Genomic DNA, 26,811 nt, shown 5'->3' with positions numbered 1-26,811 from the left:
TCCTCCCTCTTCCTGGATTTGCAGGGAGACAGAATTATATTGTTTCTTCTCGCCTGTGCAGATCTAGGTGAGTGGCACTGCTCAGGATCCCTGCGAGCTGCTGCTGCTGCTCTGTTCCCTATGTTGAGGGAGGCTGCAAGTTCTGGTCTCTTGCATCCACCTGAAGAGTGGTTCCCTAGATAAAGTTAAGTTTATTTCCAGCCTTGGGCAAGGCACATAAATAGAATCATTCCTCCAAACCTAATGAAAAGTTATCTCACTTGGGATCTGGGTTCTAGTCTTTTAGATGCTTTTTAGAAACATTGAACGAAACAATGTTAAGTCTTAAATATCTTTTCTAGCTATGCTAGTGAAGACTTGCCATATTTAATAATTTCCTCATTTTCTAGTGTGAATTTTAGATCCCCCTGTGCCAAAGTCATTATCACCATCACCCATGAATGGTGTGGTGAGCATGCTGGTCTAGAGCAGCTGTGGTTTCCATCCTTTAAAAGGGTATAATCTGTCCCTTATTTCAGTTATGTGTATCATACAAGATAATTTGAATTGACTTTAAAACTATTCTAAGTATTATGTGACATATTTTCTTACAAAAGTCCAGTTAATTATAAATGGACTCTGAAAACATTTTTTTTCTATAGTTTGTAACTAAAACCCTTCTGAGTTCTAGAACTTTCTACGTTTACACATGTTTATTACCTAGAACTTGATAATTTAGGGAAATAAAAATTAACAAATTAACATTTTAACAAATTTTCTTGAGAAACTTGGCTGGTTTTCTGAAAAGAAAATATAAGCTGTATTTAAGTACTTCTAATGGTATTATTACGGGTGAGCCATAATGGAAGACAGGAAGTAAAAAACTCCAAGCCACATAATGGCAGGATTTTAATGTCTTGGAAGGCAGGTGAAGCCATGCTGTGATGATCTTTTTTCTGAGCATCTCAGGCGTGGCTGGATCCAATAACCTAACCTGTCTGTCCAAAACCAAAGATGATCAAATACTAACATGGTTGTTGGTAATAAACACTGGAGTTTGTTCTTACCACTTTTTTGTTGCTAGGTACTGAGACAAATAAAACTACAAAAGTTGAAGAAGTCACATCAAGTGATAGTTTCTCTGAAGTAAGTACGGTATTCTAATTTTGGCTACTAGTATATTGAAATATGTCATGATTCAAAGTTTTTTGCTATGTCTTCAAATGGAATGAAATAGCAATGTGCTCCTCTTTCATTTAAAGTAAATATGATGGTAAAATATTAGCTAAATCTAATTTACTTAATTTTCTTTATACTCTTTATCTCTAAAGCAGTGGAAATTGCTATTCAGTTTTGCCAGGTAAGAAGGTATGTGTGTGCTTTTTTAAAAAATTTAGTCTTGGGGCACCTGGGTGGCTCAGTCATTAAGTGTCTGCCTTCGGCTCGGGTCATGATCCCAGGGTCCTGGAATCGAGCCCCTCATCAGGCTCCCTGCTCATCGGGAGACCTGCTTCTCCCTCTGCCTGCTGCTCTCCCTACTTGTGCGTGCACACTCTCTCTCTCTTTCTCACTATCAAACAAATAAATAAAATCTTTTTAAAAAAATTAGTCTTATGTCAAGTTTATATTTATGTATTTTTCTTTACCACTTAATTTATTCCTTTTATTTCCTTTCCTACTCTCTTTACCTTTAAATAATTTTTTCCAGAATTTCTTCTTAGATTTAGTGCTGACTCTACAGAATTTTGTAGTAATCTCTGAAAGAAATATTTATAATTCACTGACTATTACTTCTAGTGGAAACTAATATTTCCTCATATATTGTTGCTTTTCTGTATATGGAGACATCTTTTAGTCATCAAATAGAATGTCCGGATTAATCAAGTGAGATTTTATCTGCTTTATTTTTATTACATTTAATTAACTTTATTATGCATTTCACCTTGGGAAACAATTTTATTGTTTTTATTTTATTTTTTTAGAGGAGAGCCAGGGCAGAAGGTGAAGGAGAGGGAGAATCTTTTTTTTTTTTCAACTAATATCTTTAAAAAATTTTTAATCTAATTTCAATTTAATTAATGTATAGTGTATTATTAGTTTCAGAGGTAGAATTTAGTGATTTATCAGGTGCATACAACACCCAGTGCTCATTACTTCAAGTGTCCTCCTTTTTTTCTAAAAAAGATTTTATTTATTTATTTGTCAAGAAAAAGAGAGAGCACAAGCAGGGGGAGAGGCAAGCAGAGGGAAGCGCTGAGCAAGGAGCCGATGCAGAACTCAATCCCAGGATCCTGGGATCATGACCTGAGTCGAAGGCAGATGCTTCACTGATTGAGTCACCCAGGTGTCCCCATTAAGTGCCCTCCTTAATGCCCGTTACCCAGTTACCCCATCCCCCCATCGGCCGCCCTTCCAGTACCCCTCAGTTTGATTCCTATGGTTAAGAGTCTCTTACAGTTTGCCTCCCTCTCTGTTTTCATCTATTTTATTTTTCCTTCCCTTCCCATATATTCATCTATTTTGTTTTTTAAATATCACATACGAGTGAAATTATTTGGTATTTTTCTTTTTCTGACATATTTCACTTAGCTTAATACCCTCTGTATACCACATATTCTTTATCCATTCATCTGTCAATGGACATCTGGGTTCTTTCCATATCTTGGCTATTATGGACATTGGGTGCATGTGCCCCTTTGAATGTTGGGTGCATGTGCCCCTTTGAATTACTATGTTTGTATCCTTTAGATAAATACCTAGTAGTGCAATTGCTGGGTCATAAGGTAGGTCTATTTTTTTATTTTTTGAGGAACCTCCAAACTGTTCCCCTGAATGGCTGCTCCAGTTTGCTTTCCGACCAGCAATGTAAGAGCATTCCTGTTGGGAGAGAGGGAATCTTAAGTAGGCTTCATGCCCAGCAGAGACCTCAACTTGGAGCTCAGTCTCATGACCCAGAGATCATGGCCTGAGCTAAAATCAAGAGTTGGATGCTTATTTGACTGAGCCATACAGGCACCCCTAGAAAACAATTTTAGATTTCAAATATTTTAGATTTCAGGACTACTTAAAGATAGAAAAATTTGGGAAGGATATACCAAACTATAAATATGACAGCCACTGGGGAGGGAAATGGGCTTAGAGAAAGTGATAAAGTGAATTTATAATTTAACTCCATATATTTGAAATACAAATTAGCAGAAGAACTAAGCATATTTTTTATAAATGCCTTTATTGAGTTACAAATCCTCCAAATTCCATATTCAATTCAAAAGGGCTCACTTTTTTGTGTGTGCACGATCGTAATTATCTGGAATATATCAGTGAACAGAAATGACAGGGTTCCTGGACCTTAAGGAATTTACACTCTAATAGAAAGAGACAGATAACAAACCATAAGTGCAGTAAATGAATTATATGACACATTAGATGGTAACGAACCAGGAGGGAAGAAAATGTAGAGTGGAGTAAGGGGTAAGAAGCACGGGCCAAGGCCAGGGAGGTGGGGAAAGAGGGAAGATTACTGTATTAAGTGGAGTAGGCCTCCTTGAGAAAGTGAGGTTTAACCAGATTGAAAGAAGTTTGAGAGAACCTGCCACATATGTCTGGGGCAGCGTTTCAGGCAGTAAAATAGCTGGGTGGCAGCCATGAGGCAGGAAGATGACTGGCCAGCGAGGTGGATAATAGTATGGCATGAATGAGGTAGAGAGATGAGCAGGAAGGGAAAAGATCAGGTCAGCCTTATAGGCATGATTTGGACATTTGAAGTAAACAGGGGAACCTTACAGGGTTTTGAGTAGAGATCTAATATCATTTGGCTTACGAAATATTCACTGATGGGTGATTTAAGAATAAACTCCAGGGAATTTCCTGTTGATAGAGCAGCTCTATTGGACCAGCCCTTCTCCAGATAACATTATAAATGCTGGACAAGATAGAAAAGCAAATTATTTGAAGGCCAAAAGAAAATCATAAAAAGCAAAGAGGCAAACAGACAAGCAGCATAAACCAGCAGCAATTGTATGAAATTGGATCACTGAATGAAGGGAACTTCCCTGGGCAAGAGCCATGCAGGTACAGGTTATCCCAGAGACATGCCATGTCTGCATAGCATAGAACGCAAGCAGAAATCTACCATAGTTTCAGTTGAAGATATTAGAAAATGAAGGTTGGGGACGTCAGAGCAGCTGAAACATGAGAGGAAGATCTTGGAAAGGAGGGAGCCACAACAGAGGAACCTCAAAATCTACGTACACATTTTCCCTAATGCTTGGCTGACTCCAGAATTGTGCCAGACGATCAGTGTCTTTCACCGGGGAGCATGCCCATTTAACTTTTTCCCCCAAGTATCAGATTCTGACTTTTAAATTAACTGTACTCTACCATTCATTGTTTATTTTCACAGCTGACTGTGCGTGCTCGGCTTGGTGCAAAATCAGAAAAGTTGCTGAAGAAAGGAAAGAGCATTTCTGACATGTTGCTAGTTAACATCTTGGTAAATGCTATTAAGTATGTATTTTTTTAATCTACTAATATATTCTTTATCAGATAGAAGCAGAAAAAGAATAATGTATAAAAATCGTGGTTTTTGTTTTTTTTTTTTAATTTTTAAGATATGTTTTGTGATTTACATGCTTCTATTTCACTTCCCCCACTTGACCAGTCTTGACTTCACTCAGGCAGATGTGAATACAGTTCAGGTTCTATTCCCTGCAGGGAATTCAAGGAGAAGTTAGATACTTGAAAGGCCAAGAGACACATTATAGAGCAGAGGGACCCTAACTGTCTGGTCATAGGCCAGTGCCCTTCCTTGTTTAACTTTTCAGGAGGAGGAAGTGAACCCAGTGATCCAAAGGCTGGTCAGTGCTAAATAGGAAGGCAATGAGAGAAGAAAGTTTGCCCTAGAGAGAAGGAGATTGTATTGTTTACTATGAGTTCTAACAGAAAAAGAAATGAAGTCATAACTTTTAATGCAAAAATCAGAATCTCAGTTTTACATAATTAGAGATTTAGAAGAGCAGAGTTGAAGTTTCTTCCCTTTTCATGCCCTTTTTCAACTTAGAGACCTAAAATAATCATTCTTGGAGCTCTTATTCTCTATGGAGGATGCTGCCCTGAAAACAAAAACCCAAAAAATACTCCTCACGCTCTAGCAACTTATTATCTAATTGAGATAAGGAAGACTCATTTGAATATTTCTCATTCACGAAATACAGTAATTATTAATTGAAGAGCAAAGTGAATGAGAGCCGGGGCGTTCAGATTAGACATTTCTGGCTCCATGCTGGTTTGTGGGGAGTAAGAGGAACTCTCCACATTGGCAATGTGATTATTCACAGTGTGCTAAGCTTGGTCCTGGGTTTTTAAAATGAATCACTTCAGTTTATCCTTATAACCGCCCTGTGAGGTATGTTGTCCCACTATGTGTAGATGAGAAACAGGTTTAAAGGAGGAACTGCCTATGAACACAGGCTAGAAAATGCAACACATTCTCCTACAGTGAGATCAGTTTGTTTGAAGTAAATGGTTCAAGAATGGGAGAGATAAGACACTATAGGGAAGAAAGTTGTGGCCAGTTAGTTCTAAATACCATTTTATGGCCTCTGGAATAGATTTGGAGGGAGGAGGGACCTACAGAAAGATTTTAAGCAAAAGGGGGCGCCTGGGTGGCTCAGTGGGTTAAAGCCTCTGCCTTCAGCTCCGGTCATGATCCCAGGGTCCTCGGACCGAACCCCACATTGGGTCTCTGCTCAGCAGGGAGCCTGCTTCCTCCTCTCTCTCTGTCTGCCTCACTGCCTACTTGTGATCTTTGTCTGTCAAATAGATAAATCTTAAAAAAAATAAAATAAAATAAATGCCATCTGCTTAAAAAAAAAGATTTTAAGCAAAGGAGTGATTAGGGTAATTAATAGACCTAATTTTAGCAGTAAAGTAATAATATTTGTGTGGAAGGAGGTTACTGTGGAGTTAAAGGAAAGGTAAAGGCAAAATTCGTTGTATTGTTACTTCCAAAGTGTTTGTATCTATCAAAATGTTAATGCCATGTCCATTTTCCATTTAGTGAGATACCTGTGGATCAAGGATGGGTCTTAGATGGTTTTCCAATGACGTTAAACCAAGCAAAGCTTCTGGAGGAAGCTCTCACGGGCTGCAGCAGAGAGGTCCTAGAACTGGAGGAAAAGAAAACACAGATATCCACATTGGCTATTGACCCTACAGCCTCCAAAGAAGTGCCTTCTCCCCCTTCTGCACTTGATTTTGTCATGTTATTAGATATTTCAGATAATTCCTCGCTGGATCGCATGAATGACACAATGAGTAAGCTGGACACTTTTTCCTTTCTTTCAATCTTCTTTTTAATATTTCAAAGCTCTTTGTTCATTCCTTCTTTGACTGAATCAGTGAATACTCCCACTTACAATTATAAGTGGTAATAAGGAATCCATTTCAGATTTCCACAGAATTATCTAGCAGAGCACATTTCCTCTTGCTTTAACTATTGGCGTTCAGCACTGCAGAGAACTAGCAGAGAATTCTATGCTGACTGCATGCATCTCGCTGAACGCTTCCCTCAACTTGGCTGCTCCCCTGGCACAGGGATGCCTTTTTTGAGATTTGCATGCATGGAGGAGCTTCTTGTGGCTGTCTAGTATACCTTGGTGGGTCACCCTAATGAAGGTCATAAACCATATCTGTTCTGCAAGCAAGGGTCTGGTAACCTCTTTCCTTGAGATTATGTTTGAAGTCAGAGGAACAAGGATCAGTTGACTGAAGGAAGTCCTCACATGGTGGAGTTGAATAGTCTTTCCAACACTCACAGTTTATTTAATACTTTTTGGCATTGAAATGAAAGTATTACTTTATTCCACAAATTAAATATGGGAAAAGCACATCTTGAGCTTTGCCTTTCCAAGTTATGAGATGTTTGACCTTGGAAAAGTTACTTCGTGATTCTAAACTCAAGTTTCACAATCTATATAATAAAATGCCTCATTGTATTGTTAGAGATATTAAAGGAAAACTTTCTTTACCCAAAACACTTCTGACACCAAATGTGTGGGTTTCCTACACCACCCAATTCTCCAGTTCTTGGGAGAGACCAACTGGGTATTCTACAGTTTGATTCCATTCTGGCACTAACTACTGGGAGTTAGGGCAGACTCTATAGGATAAGGGCTCAGCTCCACAAGGCTGCCCCCAACTTTAGATGCAATTTCAAGTAGTAGATTCCCCAGGTTACCCCCACTTCTGTCTGACTTGGCTACAAATTGCCAGTTTCCATGACTCTTCCTCAGGTTTGAATTATCTTTAATGGCTCATAAAACTCATAGCACTCTTACTGTTACTGGTTTATTATAAAGGATATCATAAAGGATTCAAATGAGCAGCCATATGAAGAGGAATACAGTGCAAGGTCTGGAAGACTCTCAAGCTCAGGAGATTTGGTCCCCATGGAGTTCGGGTTACACTATTCTCCTGGCATGTGGATGTGTTCACCATCGCAGAAGCTCTCTAAAGCCCTTGGTTTAGAGCTTTTGTGGAGGCTCTAAAGAGCATGATTGATTAAATCATTGGCCATTGGTGATTAACTCAGCCCTCAGCCAGGGAAAGTTATATCTCATAAACCAAGAAAGGATAGAATTTCAAAATCAAGTCATACTATTCCCATCCCAGAATAGTAAAGGCTGGGGTCCTAAGGCTCAGGCTTGGGTGTGGGAGCCCACTGTCTAGGTTTGGGTATAACAAGCTGTGGAGAAGCCTGAAGAATGACATCACAAGGAAGCACTCTACAGCCAAAGCCCAGTGGGCTCAAAGTCTGAACTTCAGGCAAGTCAAGGCTGGGCAGAGAGGAAGGGACCAGACTCAAAGACAAGAGGCAGGAAACCAGGGAGACACATGGAGAGAGAACAGGCAGTCTAGGAGTACAAGGCTGTGTCAGAATGGGAGACAAATTGGATATCTGGGTTTTTAGCCAGTGCCTTAGTCTTTCGGCCAGTCTGAGAGGGAGCAGCAGTGTTCATAACATGGAGAGAGGTATAGAGAGGTTTTGGGTGTAGGCTCTGTATGGGTGACTTCTCTGACTAACACTAACTGAGAAGAAATGGGAGAGGTTTCCAGGGCTGATAATGTTTATTCATTGATCTGGATGCTCTCTTCAGTTTGTGAGGTCATTGAGCTATATATTCATGTATGCATTCTTTTTGTTTAAACATTATGTTTAATGTTTAAACATTAAAAAGAAGTCCAGAAAAAAAAAAAAAAAAAGAAGTCCAAAGCCTAGAGTCAGACTGACTGGAATCAAATCCCTTCTTTGTCATTTATGAGCTGTGCAATTTGAGGCCCATTACAGAATCATAATGTTTCTTTTCAAGTTATGTTGTGAAAATAAGATAATATGTGTAAAAGTATTTAAGAATTGTGTGCTAAATTTTACTTAAAATACAACAGAGAAATCAAGTAAGATAAGGACTAAAACATGTCCATTGGCCTTGATTTTTTGGTGACTAGAACAAGAGCTATTTCAATGGAGTAGGGGACCAGGAGGGATGGTCTTGGGTGGACTGAGGCATGAATGGGAGGTGAGGAGGTGGAGAGCATGAGTGAAGATAATTCTCAAGAAGCTTATCTCAGACTACCTATCTATCTGTCTATCTGTTTATCTACCTATATCTTTATCTACCTATCTCTTATCTATCTATCTACTCGGCTGATATTTGAGCCAAGGAATTAGTGATGTTACAAGGCATGAAATGGCATATTTTCCTTCAAAGATGCTTACCAGTACAAGTGTAGACTTGGAAAGAGAGATAAATATCAGCTAAGGCTGGTGTAGCTGATGGACACAAGTCGAAATTGTCAGATGAAGAAGAGAAGGTGAAGTGTTCAACCATGCAACTCGGGTTTGCTAGAAAATAAAAAGCCAAGATAATGCTGGCAAATTTGGGAAAAAGGATGTAGGAACTGAGTAATGTTGGAAAGAGTCATCAGCTACATGGGAGTGCAAGAAAGACAAATAGTAGGACTGTAGGTCATTAAGATTACAGAGATGGAGCCATTCAAAGTGATCACAAAATCCAGGATGTGGACATGGTCTTAGAAAGAGAGTGCCACAAGTGGAGAGAAGGGAAAGGGACTAGTGCCTGCCAGGGTGGAGCTGGGGAGAGAGGCAAGCTGACTGAAGTGCTGAAGTCCATGACAAATATGAGACAGTGACCACGAGATGTTGCAGGATGGCACCTCCTGAGAAGAGCTCCCGGCCTTCTACTACCACCCTTACTTATCTTTGGGTTTTACAAATAACTTAAAAGAATTATTCTGCAAATCACTTCATCTTTTTCAATCCTGAATGTAAATGGAGACAAAGTGATCTCTGTATCCTGTGAGGGTCCTCCATTTTCCTGAACACGATTAGATCACCCTTCAGGGTTCCCTTGCATTGACTGGATTCCTTTTAATCTAGTTCAAGGCCCTCTTCCTTCTTTATAATTTTCCATTTGTTCTAAGTTCATGAGTTTTCTGGACTTTGTACCATTCAATCCTGAATAGGATTCAATCAGAGCTGTTGAAGATGTTTTTGTTTTGTTTTTGGTCTCTTGTGGTCGGTTCCTTTATGTCTACCGTTTAAGGAAATATCACAAAGTCTAGAAATAAAGGTAATTTGCTTTATTGGAATGTAATATACTATCAACAATTAATTTTTACATATGTTTGACTTTATGGCTGCCCTGTTATTTCATTCTTAGTCTTTAAACCATAGTGTTGATTTTCTCATTATTTCCTAGTTTGTTATTCATCATGACACACCACTTTTCATTCTCACCTCTTCAGAGTCAATTCTGAGAGCCTATGAATTTAAACTACAGCTTCTCTTTAATGTTGTATAGCATGTCATTTTCTTCAGTTGCCAAGGAAAATTTGAATCTGATTCCGAAACTAAATGCTTTTAACGTGTTGCTAATATTTAATGAATATTAGAACAATGGCAGGATCATATCAATTGGTTGTCTGGCATCAGTAAATTTTAACAGTGCTATTGCAATTTTGTTTTAGCAGATTATGTAATTAAATAATTTTTGTATCATAGCTGAAGGATTTTCAAGTGAAACTTCTCATGGAGACATTGCTCAACATGTCACTTCTGAAAACCAAGCTACGGATGAGGAACAGAATTTAAGAGACCAGATTCAGCATAGGTTAGTCTAAAACTCACTGTCCTGCTTCTTATTTCTTGCCCTTTGAAAAGACTGACCATCAGTCACTTTGGAATCGTCAGATCTTGGGGAAAAAAAAAAAAGATGTATTTCCTAGCATTCATCCTTTTACAAGTAAAACAAAGCTAAAAGGTTTTGATGTTGAGTGAAAAATTTATGTGCTTGCTTCTGTATTCAGAGCACAAATCATCATAGACTGGGAAGGGAAGAATTAAATCATGGTACACTTCCCTTTATGGTTCATTACATGGGATCCTAATTTAGCCCTCATTCAGCAAATGCCAGTGAAGATCATGATATTTCAAAGAGCTAGGCTTCAGACTGGAGTATAGTTTAAAACAACTTCCATTGCTAAAATGATGTTATACAAAAAAAAAAAAAAAAAAAAAAAAAACCAAAACAAAAACACCCTTCTCTTGGTTGTGCACAGTTTATTCATTGGAAGAGAAAACTTAGACAGAGTTAGACAATTTTATGAAACCTGGAGAAGTCTAAAAATAGGAAGTGGGCCAGAGACAAGTAATTATCTACATTAATTAGCTTACTAACTACAGTAAGTTTATCTATCCATAAGGAAGATAAGACTGTTTCAGGAATCATCCCAAGATCATCTGTAATTCAAGCAAGTAAGGCTGAGCTATTCACATTTACTCAAAGATTTCTTTGATTTCTGTCTGTAAGAGAAAAAACAGATGACCTCAGGCTATAGCTCAGGCTGTACCATGAGAAGTGTGCTCAGAGTTAATTCTACAGTGAGTGCAGGCGATCTTCCTGTAGATTTCCACTTAGTGAACCAAACTTACACTGAAGGTTTCCTAAAACGGTGGCCTTTTCAAATCTTCTTTTACCCCCACATATCTCAAAAAAATATTGCTTGATGTTATTAAATAATTTCTTCTTCAAAATAAATAATAATCCATTGCCTGTATATTTTTTAGAGTTCCTTTTTCAGTTTAACTACATTGGCAGCTTATATTTTCATTATGCATGCCAAGTTAATTATACCTAATGTTGCTCAAATATTTTAATTGGTATATGTTATTATACAATATTTTTGCAGAATTATAGGCTTCTTGGACAACTGGCCTTTATTGGAGCAATGGTTTACAGAGCCAGAAAATATTTTGATAAAAATCAATGCTGAAATAGATAAAGAGTCTCTATGTCACAAAGTAAAAGAAATGTTTACGACTGAAATAACAAAAAAAGAGAATAAAGGTAATAACATTTCTTTATAATTTTGAACTTATGTAACTAAAATGTGTGGTTTTAATGAGTTTGGGAAAAAATGAACATGCGATTGCCAAGTTTTATTTGGGCTATACTACCTACAAGTATCTTCTCCTCCTGAATTTAGCTCTCTGCTGCAGAGATTTCTAAATTTTAATTTAATCTGTATTTTAATTTAATCAAAATGAAAACTGAAAGTATTTTTCATGAGGAAAAACAATAGAGTTAAAATTAAGGATGTTATAGAAAAGAGTGAAGATTTCAGTATTAACTTAGGAGTTAACCCTCCTTTGGGATGAAATCCTAGACAGTTTATTTCCCCCAAATCTTGATGTGGCGTGATTTCATTGATTATTAACTACTTATTTTATGAGCCTTCTTCTGGAATACATCTAATCACATTAAACCATCCTGACCTCTTTCCTTCTTCATTCAACCAATAACAATTGCCCACTAGCTTTTCATAGTATTATTGATATTTATTATTGAAACGGATCTTAGGCTAATACATTGCTAAGGCCAGATTTCAATGGAGAATTTTACCTTTGCAAAATGATATGAAAAATAAATCTTTCCTTTTATTTATCTGTCACTGCTAATTGTATTGACAACTGCAGCTTTTTGGCATAATAAAAAAGTCAAAGTTAGTAATACCACAAGGATTCTAAAACTGCCTTGATAGCTTGCTGTCTCCTATCACTATATTCATGATCTAACCACTATAATGTATCAATTAACTGACCCCCAAATAGCACATAGGTGTAAGCCATAAATATCATGAGGATCCAGGAGCGTATGCTTAGGAAAACAAGCTCCCATGTCCAAATGTCTCCTCCTAATAACCACCCATGTGAAGCTCTCAGACAAAACAAATACCAATCCATATATTATTAAAGCAGCTTAATATGTTATTTAACAGAAATTAGGCTGGAGACTAGAGGAAACCACCCACAGTGATCCTAGAGTCTTGGTTGGAAGGAATAACACCACAATTCTAAGCTGTAGCTTCAAACATCTACAGGTTAGAATCGGTTTGTTGTTGCCAGCTGTCAGACTCACTTCAACATCGTCCTGAAGATTTTACGTTCTAATCACTGACTACATTAACAACTGCCACTTATTTAAGATTTACATTCCTATGGGTTAATCATTTTAACAAATAGTTTATCATTAAAACCATTGACCTAGCCCAATACTCTGAATTAAATGTCCTGATTAAGGTAAGGGGGGAAAAAGAGGTTGTGGTACTTCTGTATACATTGAGGTAAAACATGACCATTATATACTTTTAAGCAGGGAAAAGCTGGTTATATATAAAATAGTCCTGGTTTTGTTTTTAAAATGTATGTTTTTAAAAAGTATGTCTCTGTACTAAATATATATGCATAGGAAAGAATCTGGCGGTCCAGATGGTACTTATGGTGGAGGAAGACTGGGACAGAGACACTACAGGCAATTTCGCTTATCTGTCTAAATTGTTTTGGACTTTTGCAAACAATATTTCTGTATTAATTTTATAATCAGAAAAAAAAAAACCCTTACTTTCCACTTTGAAAAAACATCTAATAGAATAAAGCCTCCTTGCTTGCTGAATTGAAAAGAAGAATCTAAGGGCAGAGGGAATAGGTATAAAAAGAAGTAGCCACACAGGAGTGAGGGTATGCATCGCCTGTGGTGCAGTCAGTGACGCTGAGGCCATGTCCAGCGAGGAGGGCAGCCAGGGAAGTCAGGACAGGAAGGGTGAACCTGAATGGTGAGAGGCAAAGAGCCAAACCAGCAAGAAGAGCCTAGAAAACACGAACCAGCCCTGTTCTGCTCCTTCAGGTCCTCAGGCTGGCCGGCTCCTCTATCCTGCTCAGCCCTCCCTTTAAAACTTCAGAAGCTGCCCCCCAGCACTGCTGACCCTCTTGACTCCTTTCTGCTTTATTTTCTCCGTAGCACTGACCACCACCCCTTCTATAAATGAACTTACTCAGCATGTTTATGGTTTACCAACCACCACTAACACGTAAGCTTCAGAGGGCACCGATTTTTCTGCTTCACTGACCTATCTCTGGTGACCAGAATTGGGCCTACTCTTGTTTTTACTACTTATCAGCTGTAGGTGGTGGGAGTCTTACCTCATTGTTAGGACCCCTCCTTTCCTTCAGGCACAGTTCAAGTCCAATCCATAGTTGCTGCTTGAGTTAAAGAATTGCTAAGAAGACTTGAGTACTAAGCACTCTTCCATGTACTTTGCATGCTTTTAGCCCCAGAAGGCTGGAAGGCATAGTTCTTTCCCCTTCTGTTTCCCTCCCACCCCCAAGGCTTCTGTCCATTTTTTTTTCACCTTCTCTTCATGAATTCTTCACCTTGGTTTTTTGAAGTCATCCTTTATTTTCCTATTCCACTACCTTAGCTACAGCTAGCATGTCACTTTTATACTCGGCATCCGTGTCAACAAGACTTTCTACCAACTACACACACGTGCACCACATCGTAGTCATCATCATTGTCGTCCCTGAAGAAGACAATATTTCTAACCAGGGAAGTCTTCAAATCCTAGCTTTAAGGACTGGATGATTTAAGGGAGAGCCTTAAAACTGGAATTTAAACTTAAATCAGTATGGGCAATTTTATATTAATTTAGGCTTATCTTGGTTCAAGTAAAATAATAGGTGTCTAGAGTCTCTAACAAAGGCCCAATCTTATTATCTATTTGAAGTTAAAAAGAAATTAGAAGAAAAGGAAGCTGAGAAAAAAGAAGAAGTTCTGCTGGCTGAGCCTCCCCCTCCTCCTCCTGAGCCAGAAAAAGAGAAGGAAACCCCTTCAAAAACTCCTCCTGCAAAAGGAAAACCACCATCAGGTGATTGACAGAATAATTTATAATCCTGTTTGTCAGTTTCTTATCTTCACTTAGAAAAGAATTCTAAACTGCAGTACCAGTGCACTTACTTAGATTCAGACTTAGAGCAACTTCGATTGTATGAAACCACGTTACGTGCTCAGGTGGAAGTGGAAAAGTCCTTCGTAGCTAAGAGCGTGGAGGGAACATGGAGTCCTCAGACCCAGTTCTTCTGATTCGAATAAGGCCACGGATTAGAATAGGAAGGACACAGAGAATAACCAGAAGGAACTTACAGCAGCTCAAAAGGACAGACGTCTGTCTGTGGAACTGTAGACTGATGCTTTTGTAGAGCGAGAACACATTCAGAAAACGAGAGGTAGTAGAACCAGTTGTTCACAAGAATAAGGGAACAAATCAACAGCCTTCATCAGGGTCTAGAATTCATATGTAACTTCATTATCCGTGTGAGTACATGTGATAATAAAAGGATAGAAATGAGCACCTGGAGTCTCAGGAAATGTATATGGTTGTAATTTATAATATATACACTTAAAGAGTTTGTGTAGGGAGTACTTTTTAGCTTAAGTTCTTTCTACACCCTTAACTACGAAGGACCATTAATTTAAGGGGTAGACAATAAACATAATGACCAAAGTGAAGTGCTCAATTGCTGCAGTGCCCGATACTGGTAGCATGTTAGTATCAGTCTGGTGCTATGTATAGGAAGCAAATATGGTTCTCGTGTCTGGTTTTAGCTTTGTAAGTAGCTGGCTGTGCATTACCACAAGTCTACCCAGGAATCTTTGATCTTGTGTCAGCATTGTATTTTCAAATTCCAGAATCTTTGTGCTTCATGGACATTTGAGATGGATGTGAATTTTTAATTGAATTTATTTATATTAAATAAATTTGAAGACTTAAGTAACATATATCATGTTCTATTAAAGACCATTGTATTCCAATAAAATGGGGTTTGACTGAAGGCAAAACACACAAATTCTAAAGAAATTTTTTTTTATCATATGAACAATAAAAATACAAAACCATGAATTAAATATATATGCCCTTTTCCCACTACCTCATTAGGAATTAAAAAAAAAAAAATTCAGAGGTCTGGAGGAAAAATAGAAATCTTTAAAACGCTGCTTAGACCTGGGGAGAACAGTTGTCACAGTGACTCGAGTAAGCCTAGACTCATCCAATATAGTCTCTTAAGCTCTGACCTTGCTGTCCTACCATGACCTCCCTCCCTCTCTGTCTGGTGGCAATCTGGGGGACCTGTGTACCTGAGCCATTCCCCAAAACCAATCTCTTGCGTTCCTGGTTACAACACAGTTCAGTCTTTAAGTTTCTGAAGTTTGTTTGTGATTTTAAATTTGTATTCTTGAGCGTCTGGGTGGCTCAGTCGCTTAAGTATCTGCCTTCGGCTCAGGTCATGATTCTAGGGCCCTGGGATCAAGTCCCACATCGGGCTCCCTGCTCAGCGGGGAGCCTGCTTCTCCCTCCTCCTCCATCCCTGCTTGTGCTCTCTCTCTCTCTATCTCTCTGTCAAATAAATAAATAAAATCTTTAAAAAATAATAATAAAAAAATAAAATTGTATCCTTGAATACTGTGCATTGAAGGAATAATAAAGCTATTGTTGCTTAAAAGAGTGCTTGCATCTGTCTCTTTTTTTCACTGAAGAGAGGCCTAGTGCCTGATCTTTAAAAACTTATCCACATGTTAATCCCCAGGGGCCTAATTACTACCTTCCAACAATAAGGCCCTAAGGGAAAGAGAGCTCAGTGCTTGTGGGCATCAAGGGGGCAATAGAGGGAGGCAGTGAAATGGGCGGCCACCCTGACAGCTCAGGGAAGCTTACTGAAGCAATTTTAGGAAAGTTCCTGTCAGGTTTGTTTATTTCTATTTAAATAATTAACATTTTTTTTTCAAATTAAACGTTTTCAGAAATGAAAGTCTAAGGCTTCTCAACATGTCCAGCTCAAACACCCAACTAAAATCTTTAGAAGTTGAAATGAAAAGAGGAATTATTTACTAAATTATTTTTTAAAAAATCAGGGTGGAAACAGAGTAAAGAAGGAGGCATAGGGCTCTCAGTCCAGGGACAGTCATTTTGTCCCTGTATGATTCTGCATTGTATGTAGTTCTACATTTTATACCAAATGTACTTGGGATTAAATTTGAAGGAGTTCACAGTTAGGTTCCATTAAAGGGTCTATTATCAAATCCACTATCAAACTTCAGAATTTAACTTAAAGCTAGAGTTGTCAGTGTGACAGAATATAGTAGTACTATAGCCATGCTGCTATTTAAAATAATTTTTGAGATTTCACATCTATTTTAAAACTGATTAAAAAGAAAAAAACCAGATAGAGTAGGATTAGACTTGCTTTAAATAGGACTTGCCCACAATACTTTATAAATTCAGTGTCTTTTATAAATTCAGGTATCTCTGTTTGTAATTTATTTTCTCTGTTGCCTTGTTTAGAGCTAGTTTAGAGCTAAATAGTTGGTTATCCAAAGTATTGTTATTAAAGGAAATAAGAATTTATCTAAATTTTATTGTTATTATTAATAAGCTTATTTCTAAAAAAAGCAACTAGTTCAAATGTTTGGTTTTTGTTTGTTTACTTATTTTTGAATTTGGTGGTTGCTATTTGGACACTTAAAATCTTTTCACAGAGGCTAACCAAGTTTCAAGGTTAATCTTTTTCTATGTCTTATTTCTATGGAGTCTTGGTTGTTGGTTCTGAGAAGTTTAGATATAACATGCGTTATATATTAACACGTTCTTATAATTATCACTTCTAAATATAAATAATAGGTCAGACAGGTTATCTCCATCATAGGTATTTATTTATTTATTTATTTATTTGACAGAAAGAGAGGGAGAAAACAAATAGGGGGAGTTGCAGGGGAGAGCGAGAAGCAGGCCTTTCACCGAGCACAAAGCCTGACATCGGGCTTGATCCCAGAACTCTGGGATCATGACCTGAGCTGAAGGCAGTTGCTTAACCGTCTGAGCCACCCAGGCACCCCATCATAGACTTTTAAATTGCTCCATATGTCCATCTTTCTTTTTTTCTTTTTTTCATTTTATTTTATTTCTTTTCAGTGTTCCAGAATTCATTGTTTATGCACCACACCCAGTGCTCCATGCAATACATGCCCTCCTTAATACCCACCACTAGTCTCACCCAAACCACCACCCCCCTCCCCTCCCAAACCCTCAGTTTGTTTCTCAGAGTCCGCAGTCTCTCATGGTTTGTCTCCCCCTCCAATTTCCGCCAACTCACTTCTCTTCTCCATCTCCCAATGTCCTCCGTGTTATTCCTTATGCTCCACAAGTGAAACCATATGAAAATTGACTCTCTCTACCTGACTTATTGCACTCAGCATAATCCTTTCCAGTCCTGTCCATGTTGATACAAAAGTTGGGTATTCATCCTTTCATATGGAGGCATAATACTCCGTTATATATATGGACCACATCTTCTTCTTTCCAGTGAAGAATAAACTGTAGCCCAGGGCAAAGAGAAGATAATGATTGAACTTGTTTAGTGAATAATGTGAGATGTAGGGTATTTTTTCAAGGAACTAATTTATTATTTGGGATGCCTTATTGACCTATAGATGATCAGTTTCCCATCTTCCCCCTTCCAGTATAGTTTTGTACTAGAGTCCAAGGAATCCAACCAGATCCAAACCATCCTCTACATTGCAAGCTATGGTCAATGCAAAATGGAAATGTAGAAATCACAAGGCATGAGGTCAGGAAAAGTTCAAGGATGCACCATCTCAAAACAGTGTGGTTATTCAGCTCTTCTTCAAGGTGTTTTGGCATCATTCCTATTACAGATTTAGTAGTCTAATTGTGTAAGGATAATTTAGTTGAAATAAATCAAAATAGAGCAATATGCATCAAATGAACTCATAACTAACTTTTAAAACGCTGAAGCTATGTTGCATTGAAGAATTTACAATCAAATCCATTATCAAATACTGATACTAAAATTAGGACCAAACCTCTCAGTGTGACAAATTGAATAGCACTATCAGGGCTGTTATTCAAGAGTTTTAATCCAGTATGTCTTCAGGTTAATTTTCGCTCACAGTAAAGACATCACTAATGCAACTGTTTATCCGTGAGAAATAACATTTGATCACGTACAAGCAATGTAGCCCAGGATATGAACGAAAATTGTCAATAATGTTTATGTCTTGAATTTTGTTTAGAGTCCTTGCATGGTAAGCAAGAATCTCTTCAGGAAGGAAAAGGGAAGAAAGGTGAGACTTCACTCAAAAGAAAAGGTACTCAGATAAAGATAGATGTGGTTCAATGTAATTCTGCATTTCATAACTTCCTCAGGGAAGAGAGCCAGATTTGTTAGTCGTATCCGCTGAATACTTCTCTTAGGCATTTGTAAACCATAAGCCCTTGCCAAAGAATATAACCTCCATCACTCTGTAGCCTGGATTTTAGCAAAGGTCCTGCCAAAAAAGAGTGATGCTTGCGGGGAATAATTTAGAGATATCTAGCATATAGAATATTCACTCATCATAGAAATTATAGGTGTTATTCTTGGACTAAGCTATGGCATCAGAAAACTATACACTGACCCATATTTTCTCAAGCTCTCATCAAATTGCCTTCACTGATATGCCCTTTGGTATAAGGTCCTCAACTTCCTTCACAGTGTAACATACCAGTGGAGGTGAAACTTTCATTATACCAATAATAAGCTCATACTTCATTTTCTGAGGGGATAGTATGCCCACTATATCATTTAATGGCCTCTATATGAAATCCCAGGTGAGAAATTTCATTCAGAATCAAGGGACAGGAAACCTTTTCTTCTTCTGAGTGGTTAGATAATTAGCACGTCTAAATGATAATATTTCCTTTTCTGTTTTGGCTGTCTGGTAGTTCAGAACCACCTAGTGCCCATATCTGTGCAAGGTTACTTCGATCTCAGTATCTGCTTTCTAATACCTCTCCCGGCTTTGACCTTCTACTTTGAGTTGTACTTGTCCTCACCCTAATTTCTTGTAATTTTTCTGTATTTTATTTTAAGTGTTTCTGTGAAATAAAGGGGATATAATTTTTAAGTAATTGAGAGTTGGCAGAAGAAAATTCTAGGTTCTTAAATGCAGATTAGTTAGATTTATGTTGAAGCTGCTATAACAACCAATTAAAATTGAAATGCAGTTATAAATATATACAGTTGGCTTTCTCAGGGTACATTCAAATGGGGTTGTAACGAGTGTGTACCTTTGTTTAACTTTTTATTGCAAATTGCCAAATGCAGTTGCAACCCAAGAGTGTGCAGGTTCACAAAATGATAGGCTGAAAAGGATCTTTATTTTGCCAGTTAAAAAAAACATAACCATCATTCCAAAAGAGAATCTCATCCTTCTCTGATTATATAACATGATATATAATTAGAGCCACCTGATGAGTTAACACTGAGCTATAAATTTTAACTACAATGTTAAGGGCTATAATTTTTGCTCAGCTCTACCCATTTACAATTAGGAGAACAATTTTCATATTTACATTATTTATTCCTTGCTTTTTCATTGTGGTCAACAAAAGCAAATGAAGGATCATCATAGAATCTTCAAAAATAAAAATTAAAAAAGCAAATTAAATATACTATGCACATTAGTTACCAAATCAAGTTAAACATAATAATGCACATGCTTTAAGAGCATCCTTAGTTAAAAGAATACACATTCCAAATAAACCGTAAGCAAATACAAGTTCAACCAGTAAAATTTATACACTGGAGCCATGCAGTTAGCTCAGTTTAAATAACTAAGAATTTTCCAACATTTTTTGCTTTTATTTTACTGAATTTCTATTGTGTTTAATAATATTTGAATAAGCGAATTTGCATTCATAATTTAGAAGTCTTTCTATTACATAGAAATGCTGGTTTCCAGGATGTGTCACACGTTTCCTCTTTAAAAGGAAGTTACAATGTTAATTCTTAGTATTTGAAACTAACATCATTGGAGGTGAACATTACTGACTGATTTATCTGTTTATCTCACAGGTCATTTGATACTATTATATTGAAATCATCTCTTCTGGTTTAAGGAGCTGTCTCCTTTCTTCTTTCTTCAAACTTATCTTTATTTCCTGTTGTTGACATCTTTAACTCAGTCCTATTCTTCTCTGCATCATTCTCTACACTTCTCCCAAAATCTTGACACTGAAATGCCATTTGCCAAGTGTATTCTAGTGTTCTTAAAGCCTGTCTTACCCTCCAACCCATTTGCCATTGTCCCAGGTTACTGCTTCATAAAACACAACTTATCAACCCCAAGACCTTACCTACCAGTTATTAATTAGGGACTGAATGAAGCAAGTTTTCCATAAGCAACTAATTTTCAGAAAATACTGAGTTATGCCAAGCTAAAAAGTTTTTAATGCAGGATTTAAAAAAATATATCAATTTGCATCTCTAAGGAAGTGGGAGATGCAATATTATATTATAGAATTCTCTCTTAGGAGAGTATCCCCTGGGGCTAGAGTTTTATGGACCAAACACTGAGGGAAAATATTGTCTTTAGTTCCACTGGCCTGCCCATGTGTTGGCGTTGGCATCGTTCCAGGGCTTGCCTTCTGACTTAACTTCTAGTAAGAGAGGCTACAAGACCACTTAGCAATAAAGAAATGTCAGTGTTATAAACACCAGTAGTATTTAACTGAAAGGCCATGGAAAAAGATAAAAGGGTAATGAAATTGAAATACCTGGCTGCATCCACCAGAGGAGTGGCTCTTTGAACAATGGCTCTTTAAGTGTGGCGCCTGAACCAGTAATATCATGTCACCGGGGGACTCAACTAAAAACACAAATGCTTGGCCCCGCCCCAGACCCACTGAATCTAATACTCCTGTAGGGCCCAGCAATTTGTGTTTTAATAAGCCCTCTAGGGAAGTCTGATGATGGCTGAAATTGGAGAACGAATAAACTGCAGCCCAAGGATTAGTCCTCTACTGTAGCCATTGGAATATCAGAAACATTCCATATTTAGAACATATTATTTATATGTCCCCTCTCCCCAAAAATGTTTAAGTTGGATTACAATTTAGAAAAAAACATATATACGAACTATTTCTATCTCAACATTGAATGGCTACACTGAGGACTAAACAGTCTAGCTTTCAAGTGAAAGCCAGTCTCTCCTTAGAAACTGAAGCTTCCATGTGGTCTGTTGAGTGGTACTGAGAAGGACACACCCCTGTTACATTGCAGATGCTGGCAGATTATGCTCAAGTCCCTATGGCATAGATACATTTTTATTCATTCAAATTTTGTTTTTCCCCTTAGCATTTTCATCATTAAAAAACAGATTAAAAATGGAATCAGGGGCGCCTGGGTGGCTCAGTGGGTTAAAGCCTCTGCCTTCGGCTCAGGTCATGGTCCCAGGGTCCGGGGATTGAGCCTTACATCGGGCTCTCTGCTCAGCAGGGAACCTGCTTCCTCCTTTCTCTCTCTCTCTCTCTCTCTCTGCCTACCTGTGATCTCTATCTGTCAAACAAATAAATAAATTTTAAAAAATCTTTAAAAATGGAATCAAAGCACAATGGTCCAAAAAGACTACGTGGCTCACTCAGTTTTCACTGAATGATCATATTTTAGAAAAGAAGAAAGAAGAAACTCATTCCAGTCTCATATTTACAATTGCAAAGTTCTTCCTCTTAGGAATTCTTCTTAGAGAATTTCATCTTAAAGCAGACACAGTGTTATCACTTTTATTTCACCAGATTCAGGTCAAATAATGGAAAATCATCCTATCAAATAATGAACATTGTTGGTTATTGCCTGAACAAAGATTTTCTTAAAAATCTTTAAATGTAAAAAGATCGGGAACAACTTCAGACCTGTAGATAATGGGTACTATTTAAATGTATAAGTAAAGTCACCTAAACGCTCCATAAGACATAATTGACAATTTCTCCTCTACTTATAATCTATATGTTTTTAACTAACACAAAAGTGTAAGATACATTTACTTTTCTAAATAGCATTATCATTTAATAATACTCATTAAGAAAGTATAACTATAATTATTCTGAAGATAAGTGTAACTTAAACAGAATGAATTTCTAAACCACAATAACCTTGATCATTTAAGGAAATATTAGGCTTTCTGAGTTCAGCTGCTTTGATCAATCATAGAATCTGTCAGACCCAAAGAGTGCCATGCCACCCAACTGATCTAGACTCCCTTCTTGACGCTCTCAGGGGAAGTGAAGCATATGCCCTTTCTGGATTCTGAACTGAACATTAACTAGCATTATTTCTTTTCCTCCTCTTTCTCCTCCTCTACCTCCTCTTCCTCCCTCCTCTCTCTTCCTCTTCCCTCCCCTTCTCTCTCTCTCTCTCTTGTGCCTTAATTCAGCCAGGCTTACGGCACAGTAGGTGCCTTCATCTATACTTCCCGGGTATAGCAAGAAATATAGTTTCCCACTCAGAAACCCTGTGTGTCATTCAGGGAATGTTGGAATATCCAGGAGCTTCGGTACTCTGACTCCTTCCCCACATCCTTCACTGACTCTGGCTGACTTACCATAACCTCCTTCCTCCCTGCTCCTCCCCTGAGCTTCAACACAAAAACAACAAACAAACAAAGGAAACCTGAGAGCACCACTCATAGAATACTTACTCTTTTTCTCACTCGGAATGGAGAATTTAATTTACTAGTATTTGCAGTAGTAAATGAAATGCACTTTACAGTGTAAACTTTGTTCATTATGGAAGCAAGGATGGAGAAAAAAATAACATATCAAGTTGCTTTTCATAGCCAACTAGATAACAGACCTGAGTAGCTTGCAAAACAAACAAACAAACAAACAAACAACCTGTTCCTGATCTTGTTGGTTAATTTGCAGACTTTAGAGAATGGGGTTTTTGATTTGGTAAGGCTCTCCAAAATTGCTTAATGAATTTCCTGAAGTCCACCCTAATCCTAGATTTATTCATCTACCAGAATCTGGTTCCATTCATCTACTTGAAATGGAATGATCTAATATGCATATTTAAGGTTCTCCTAAAGGAAAATCGCCAGGAGGGAAAGGATCAGTAAAGAAATCACCTGCCGATTCGACAGACGTGTCACCTGTTCCCGTAGTGCCTCCACCACCTAAGCCAGGATCTGAAGAATGGGTCTACGTGGATGAACAGATTCCTGAGGTATGGCAGTTTAGATTGAAGCTCGTAGAAGCTAGCCTTTCTCTTGTTTGTAGTAACATTCACACCATTATTTGAACCACCCAGAAGGCCTTTTATAGCTGGTGATATGTATACTCATCAAAAAGCCGAGGTGAGGGCACGTGTGGTGATGAGCACTGGGTGTTATATGCAACTAATGAATTGTTGAACACTACATCAAAACTTGATGATGGACTATATACTGGCTAACTGAGCATAATAATAATAATAATAATAATAATAATAAAAGCTGAGGTGAATTTTTGAGACTACTCATTGAATCCCATTGTATCCTCTCCCTACTCCTTCGAGTTTCTGAGTCATGCTTTGAACAGCTATTAAGTGCTGAAAGCAGGAGAACAAATGGGTTCTGTAAGGACCAATTTTCTCCCCAAGGACAAGCAGAGATGCAGTTTCCTGGAAGAATGACTTCCTCAGAACACATATCCAGCAAATTATAGCCCTCCATCCATGTTCTCATGCCCACATTATAATGCTTTCAAATGAAGTTTAACCTCTGACTTTTCACAAATAGAAGAAACTTTTTGAAGCTAACTAAACTAATAAAAGAACAAGTCACTGTCTGGCCTGAGAACTTTAAATAGGTACGCCAGAATAAGGCAAAGAGATGCCCCAGGTGAACCCTGGAAAATCCCTTCAGTTCTTTGTTCTCTGACAACTGCAAAGCCCAGTCTCCACATAGGCAAAGTTGGTTGTTTCAATAGAAAAATCGTCTTAAAAAAATCACCAGGAATGGTTTTTCCTTTCCCACTTTTTTCAAAGACAAATTGCTCTATAAAAATGCAGCCCCTTTTTCTTCACTGCAATCCTCAGTGAATTCCTACTCTCATGAACTCTGAGCACTGACTGCCTGGGCCAGGCATTTGAGACCCAATCATGAATTTCTGTGGTTGTGCTGTTGCTATTATTATTGGTCTTTCCTAGAGAAATGTCTTATCTCCCCAATTAGATTATAAACTCTTTGAGAGAGGGAAGGAACATGTGGGATAATTGATTATATTCAATACAGAATCAAGCACAACATAGATTCTTGATGAAGCTCTAATGATTTAATTAATTTACATTGATAAGGAAGTTAGAACAGAAAATATTTGAAAATGAGAACATTAAGTGATGTAACTATAGATGTGTATAATACCACTCAGCCAAACAGAAGCTACTTATAGAAATAAAAACATTAAAAAACTTGTCATAGAATCAGGATATAAATGGTTGTTGGGAAGGAGATAAAATTAAAATGATATTATTTGGCAGGGTTGGGGAGTGAGAGACAAAAACATTGAATCTAATCCTTCACTCCAAACCTTGAAGCTCATGAGAGAAATAAATTCGTACAGGACAAGAAGGAAATAGAGGACAGAAGTGAAAAATAAACATTAACATTGAGATTTGGCAGATCTTCTAGCAGTCATAATTGTGGCAGAAAACAGATGATAATTTAAGGAGAGTTGAATAAAGTATCAAAAATAAGGGAACATATAAGGATCCGATTATTACCCCAAACAAGGGATGGCTGGGAGCCATATGGCTTGTAGGCCTGAGAAGATGGGGAAAGGGAGCACATGCTTGGAGGACCTCTGTGTGGAGAAGGCCATCTGGCAGGAGTTGAGGCCTTCAGCAGAAGGATGTAGCCACACACAGTGGGCAGCAGAAGACAGTGTTCTTCCTGCTTTCTTCCTGCTTTCCCATCCCTTGCCTAGAAGATGGAGGGCAAGGTTGTTTCTGGAAGTATAAGATTGTTCAAGTTAGCCATCCAGGGCACTGAGCAGCCCAAAGTATGAAGAACAGGAACTTGGTCTGAGGGGACAATGGGAAGATATGCCACACAGACTTCTACTTCTAATAACCTAAGTGAAACCATGTGGAGAATGTATTTTGCTACACTAGAAGTAGTCTAGAGCCTTGAAACAAAGCAGCCACACAATCCACTCTAGTCATTTTTCCAACCTTAGCTTCTCACACTTTGGCGGGTAAGCTACAGAGCTTACTTGTCAAAGAAGAAGAAAAAAGACAGATGCCCAGTTAAATTTGAATTTCAGATTATCAATGAATTTCAGTGGGCCTCCTATACTTTATCTGGTAACCCTAGTTCCAGGCCTCCCAAGGACCCTCATATCTATCTCCCTCAGTAGGGATGTGGATGGAGAGAGACGAAGGGTGGGAGGAGAAGAAGGGAAGAGGGGAAAGGTAGATTGAGAGAGAGGTTGAGAGATTGAGAGAGACTGCTTTCAGATCTGGCTCTCCTAGGTGGAGGCAGCAGCCAAGTTCCAGGGGAGCCTGGGCCCTACCCCCTTCGTCAGCCGTAGGAGGGGTGCAGAGAGAACGGAGAAGGCAGTCAGAGTGAGAAGTCTTTGCTTTTCAGCTTCTGGAGTTTGGAAGCATATTTACTTTGGCTACTGATTTCCTATTATACTCAGTCTTAGCCAGTGAAAAGAAGCCCACTTAATTGGAAAGTATAGATATTAACATCTAGTCACATCACAAAAGTTCAGGTGCCCAGGCCCAGAAAATATTATGTCATAGAGACTGGAAGAACCTATACATATAAAATTATCAATACCTCATAGAAATCACAGAGGATATGGGAGATTCCAAAAGACCAGGTATAGGTAAATACCTAAATGTTTAATAGAAAGTTGATGGGATTTAGTAACATACAGACAAATACTCCAGACATTAAGCCCTGACAAAATTTGAGAGAAAATATTCAAGTCTGACTTCTGAGCATGTATAAACTACAAAAATGACCACCCAGAGCCCATACAGGTTCACTAAGTCCTGCTGAACTGGCCCATTCCTTTTCCTTGACAGAAAAATTGAATAGATGGATCAGGAAAGTACCATAAACTTTGTATATCTTAAGTTCAAAATAGTATTTGACAATTTCTCATGACGTTCTTAAAAAATGAGATCTGTGAGCCGGGTGTTACTTCACTTAGGTCAGTTGCTAAGTGGTAACTCTCCATGCACAGAGTGTGAATTAATGGATTCAAGTCAACTAAGAGGGAGATATTGTAGTGGGGCTTATTTAAAATGATCTTTAACACCATCCAGGATATGATGAAAAAGTAGAAACCAGAGGCATGAGCAAGGGGGGAAAAAAAGGTGTTAAAATAATGTCAGAGGAGCATTAAAGGAACCATAGATGTTTAAGTTAGATAAATGCATTCTTCAAATGTGTCTGGACATTAAATCATAGACTTTTAGAACTAGATGGAGCCAGCCAGTCTCCTAAAAATTTAACTGATGATAAAATTGGATTCAGATGAGTTTACATAGTAAAATTTATCAAGGACCTGCTACGTGCAAATGCTGTACTA

The 26,811-nt window shown here is 38.0% G+C and overlaps 1 protein-coding gene across 3 annotated transcripts in view; it reads left to right on the top strand.

The window, feature by feature from the left end:
• SPEF2 (sperm flagellar 2) overlaps window positions 1-26,811 on the top strand; it is a 170,274-nt gene that overhangs the window by 78,984 nt on the left and 64,479 nt on the right. For all 3 annotated transcript variants that reach the window (XM_032337619.1, XM_032337618.1, XM_032337617.1), the window contains 8 exons: window positions 1,064-1,125; window positions 4,382-4,485; window positions 6,038-6,294; window positions 10,061-10,169; window positions 11,248-11,405; window positions 14,122-14,262; window positions 18,483-18,533; window positions 23,304-23,452. In XM_032337619.1, the coding sequence (XP_032193510.1) occupies window positions 1,064-1,125; window positions 4,382-4,485; window positions 6,038-6,294; window positions 10,061-10,169; window positions 11,248-11,405; window positions 14,122-14,262; window positions 18,483-18,533; window positions 23,304-23,452 (1,031 nt within the window). The remainder of the gene's footprint in view (window positions 1-1,063; window positions 1,126-4,381; window positions 4,486-6,037; window positions 6,295-10,060; window positions 10,170-11,247; window positions 11,406-14,121; window positions 14,263-18,482; window positions 18,534-23,303; window positions 23,453-26,811) is intronic.

The sequence above is a fragment of the Mustela erminea genome, chromosome 3 (assembly GCF_009829155.1).
Source record: "Mustela erminea isolate mMusErm1 chromosome 3, mMusErm1.Pri, whole genome shotgun sequence".
In the NCBI taxonomy this organism is placed as follows: Eukaryota; Metazoa; Chordata; class Mammalia; order Carnivora; family Mustelidae; genus Mustela; species Mustela erminea.
This window is presented reverse-complemented; position numbering and strand designations above follow the sequence as displayed.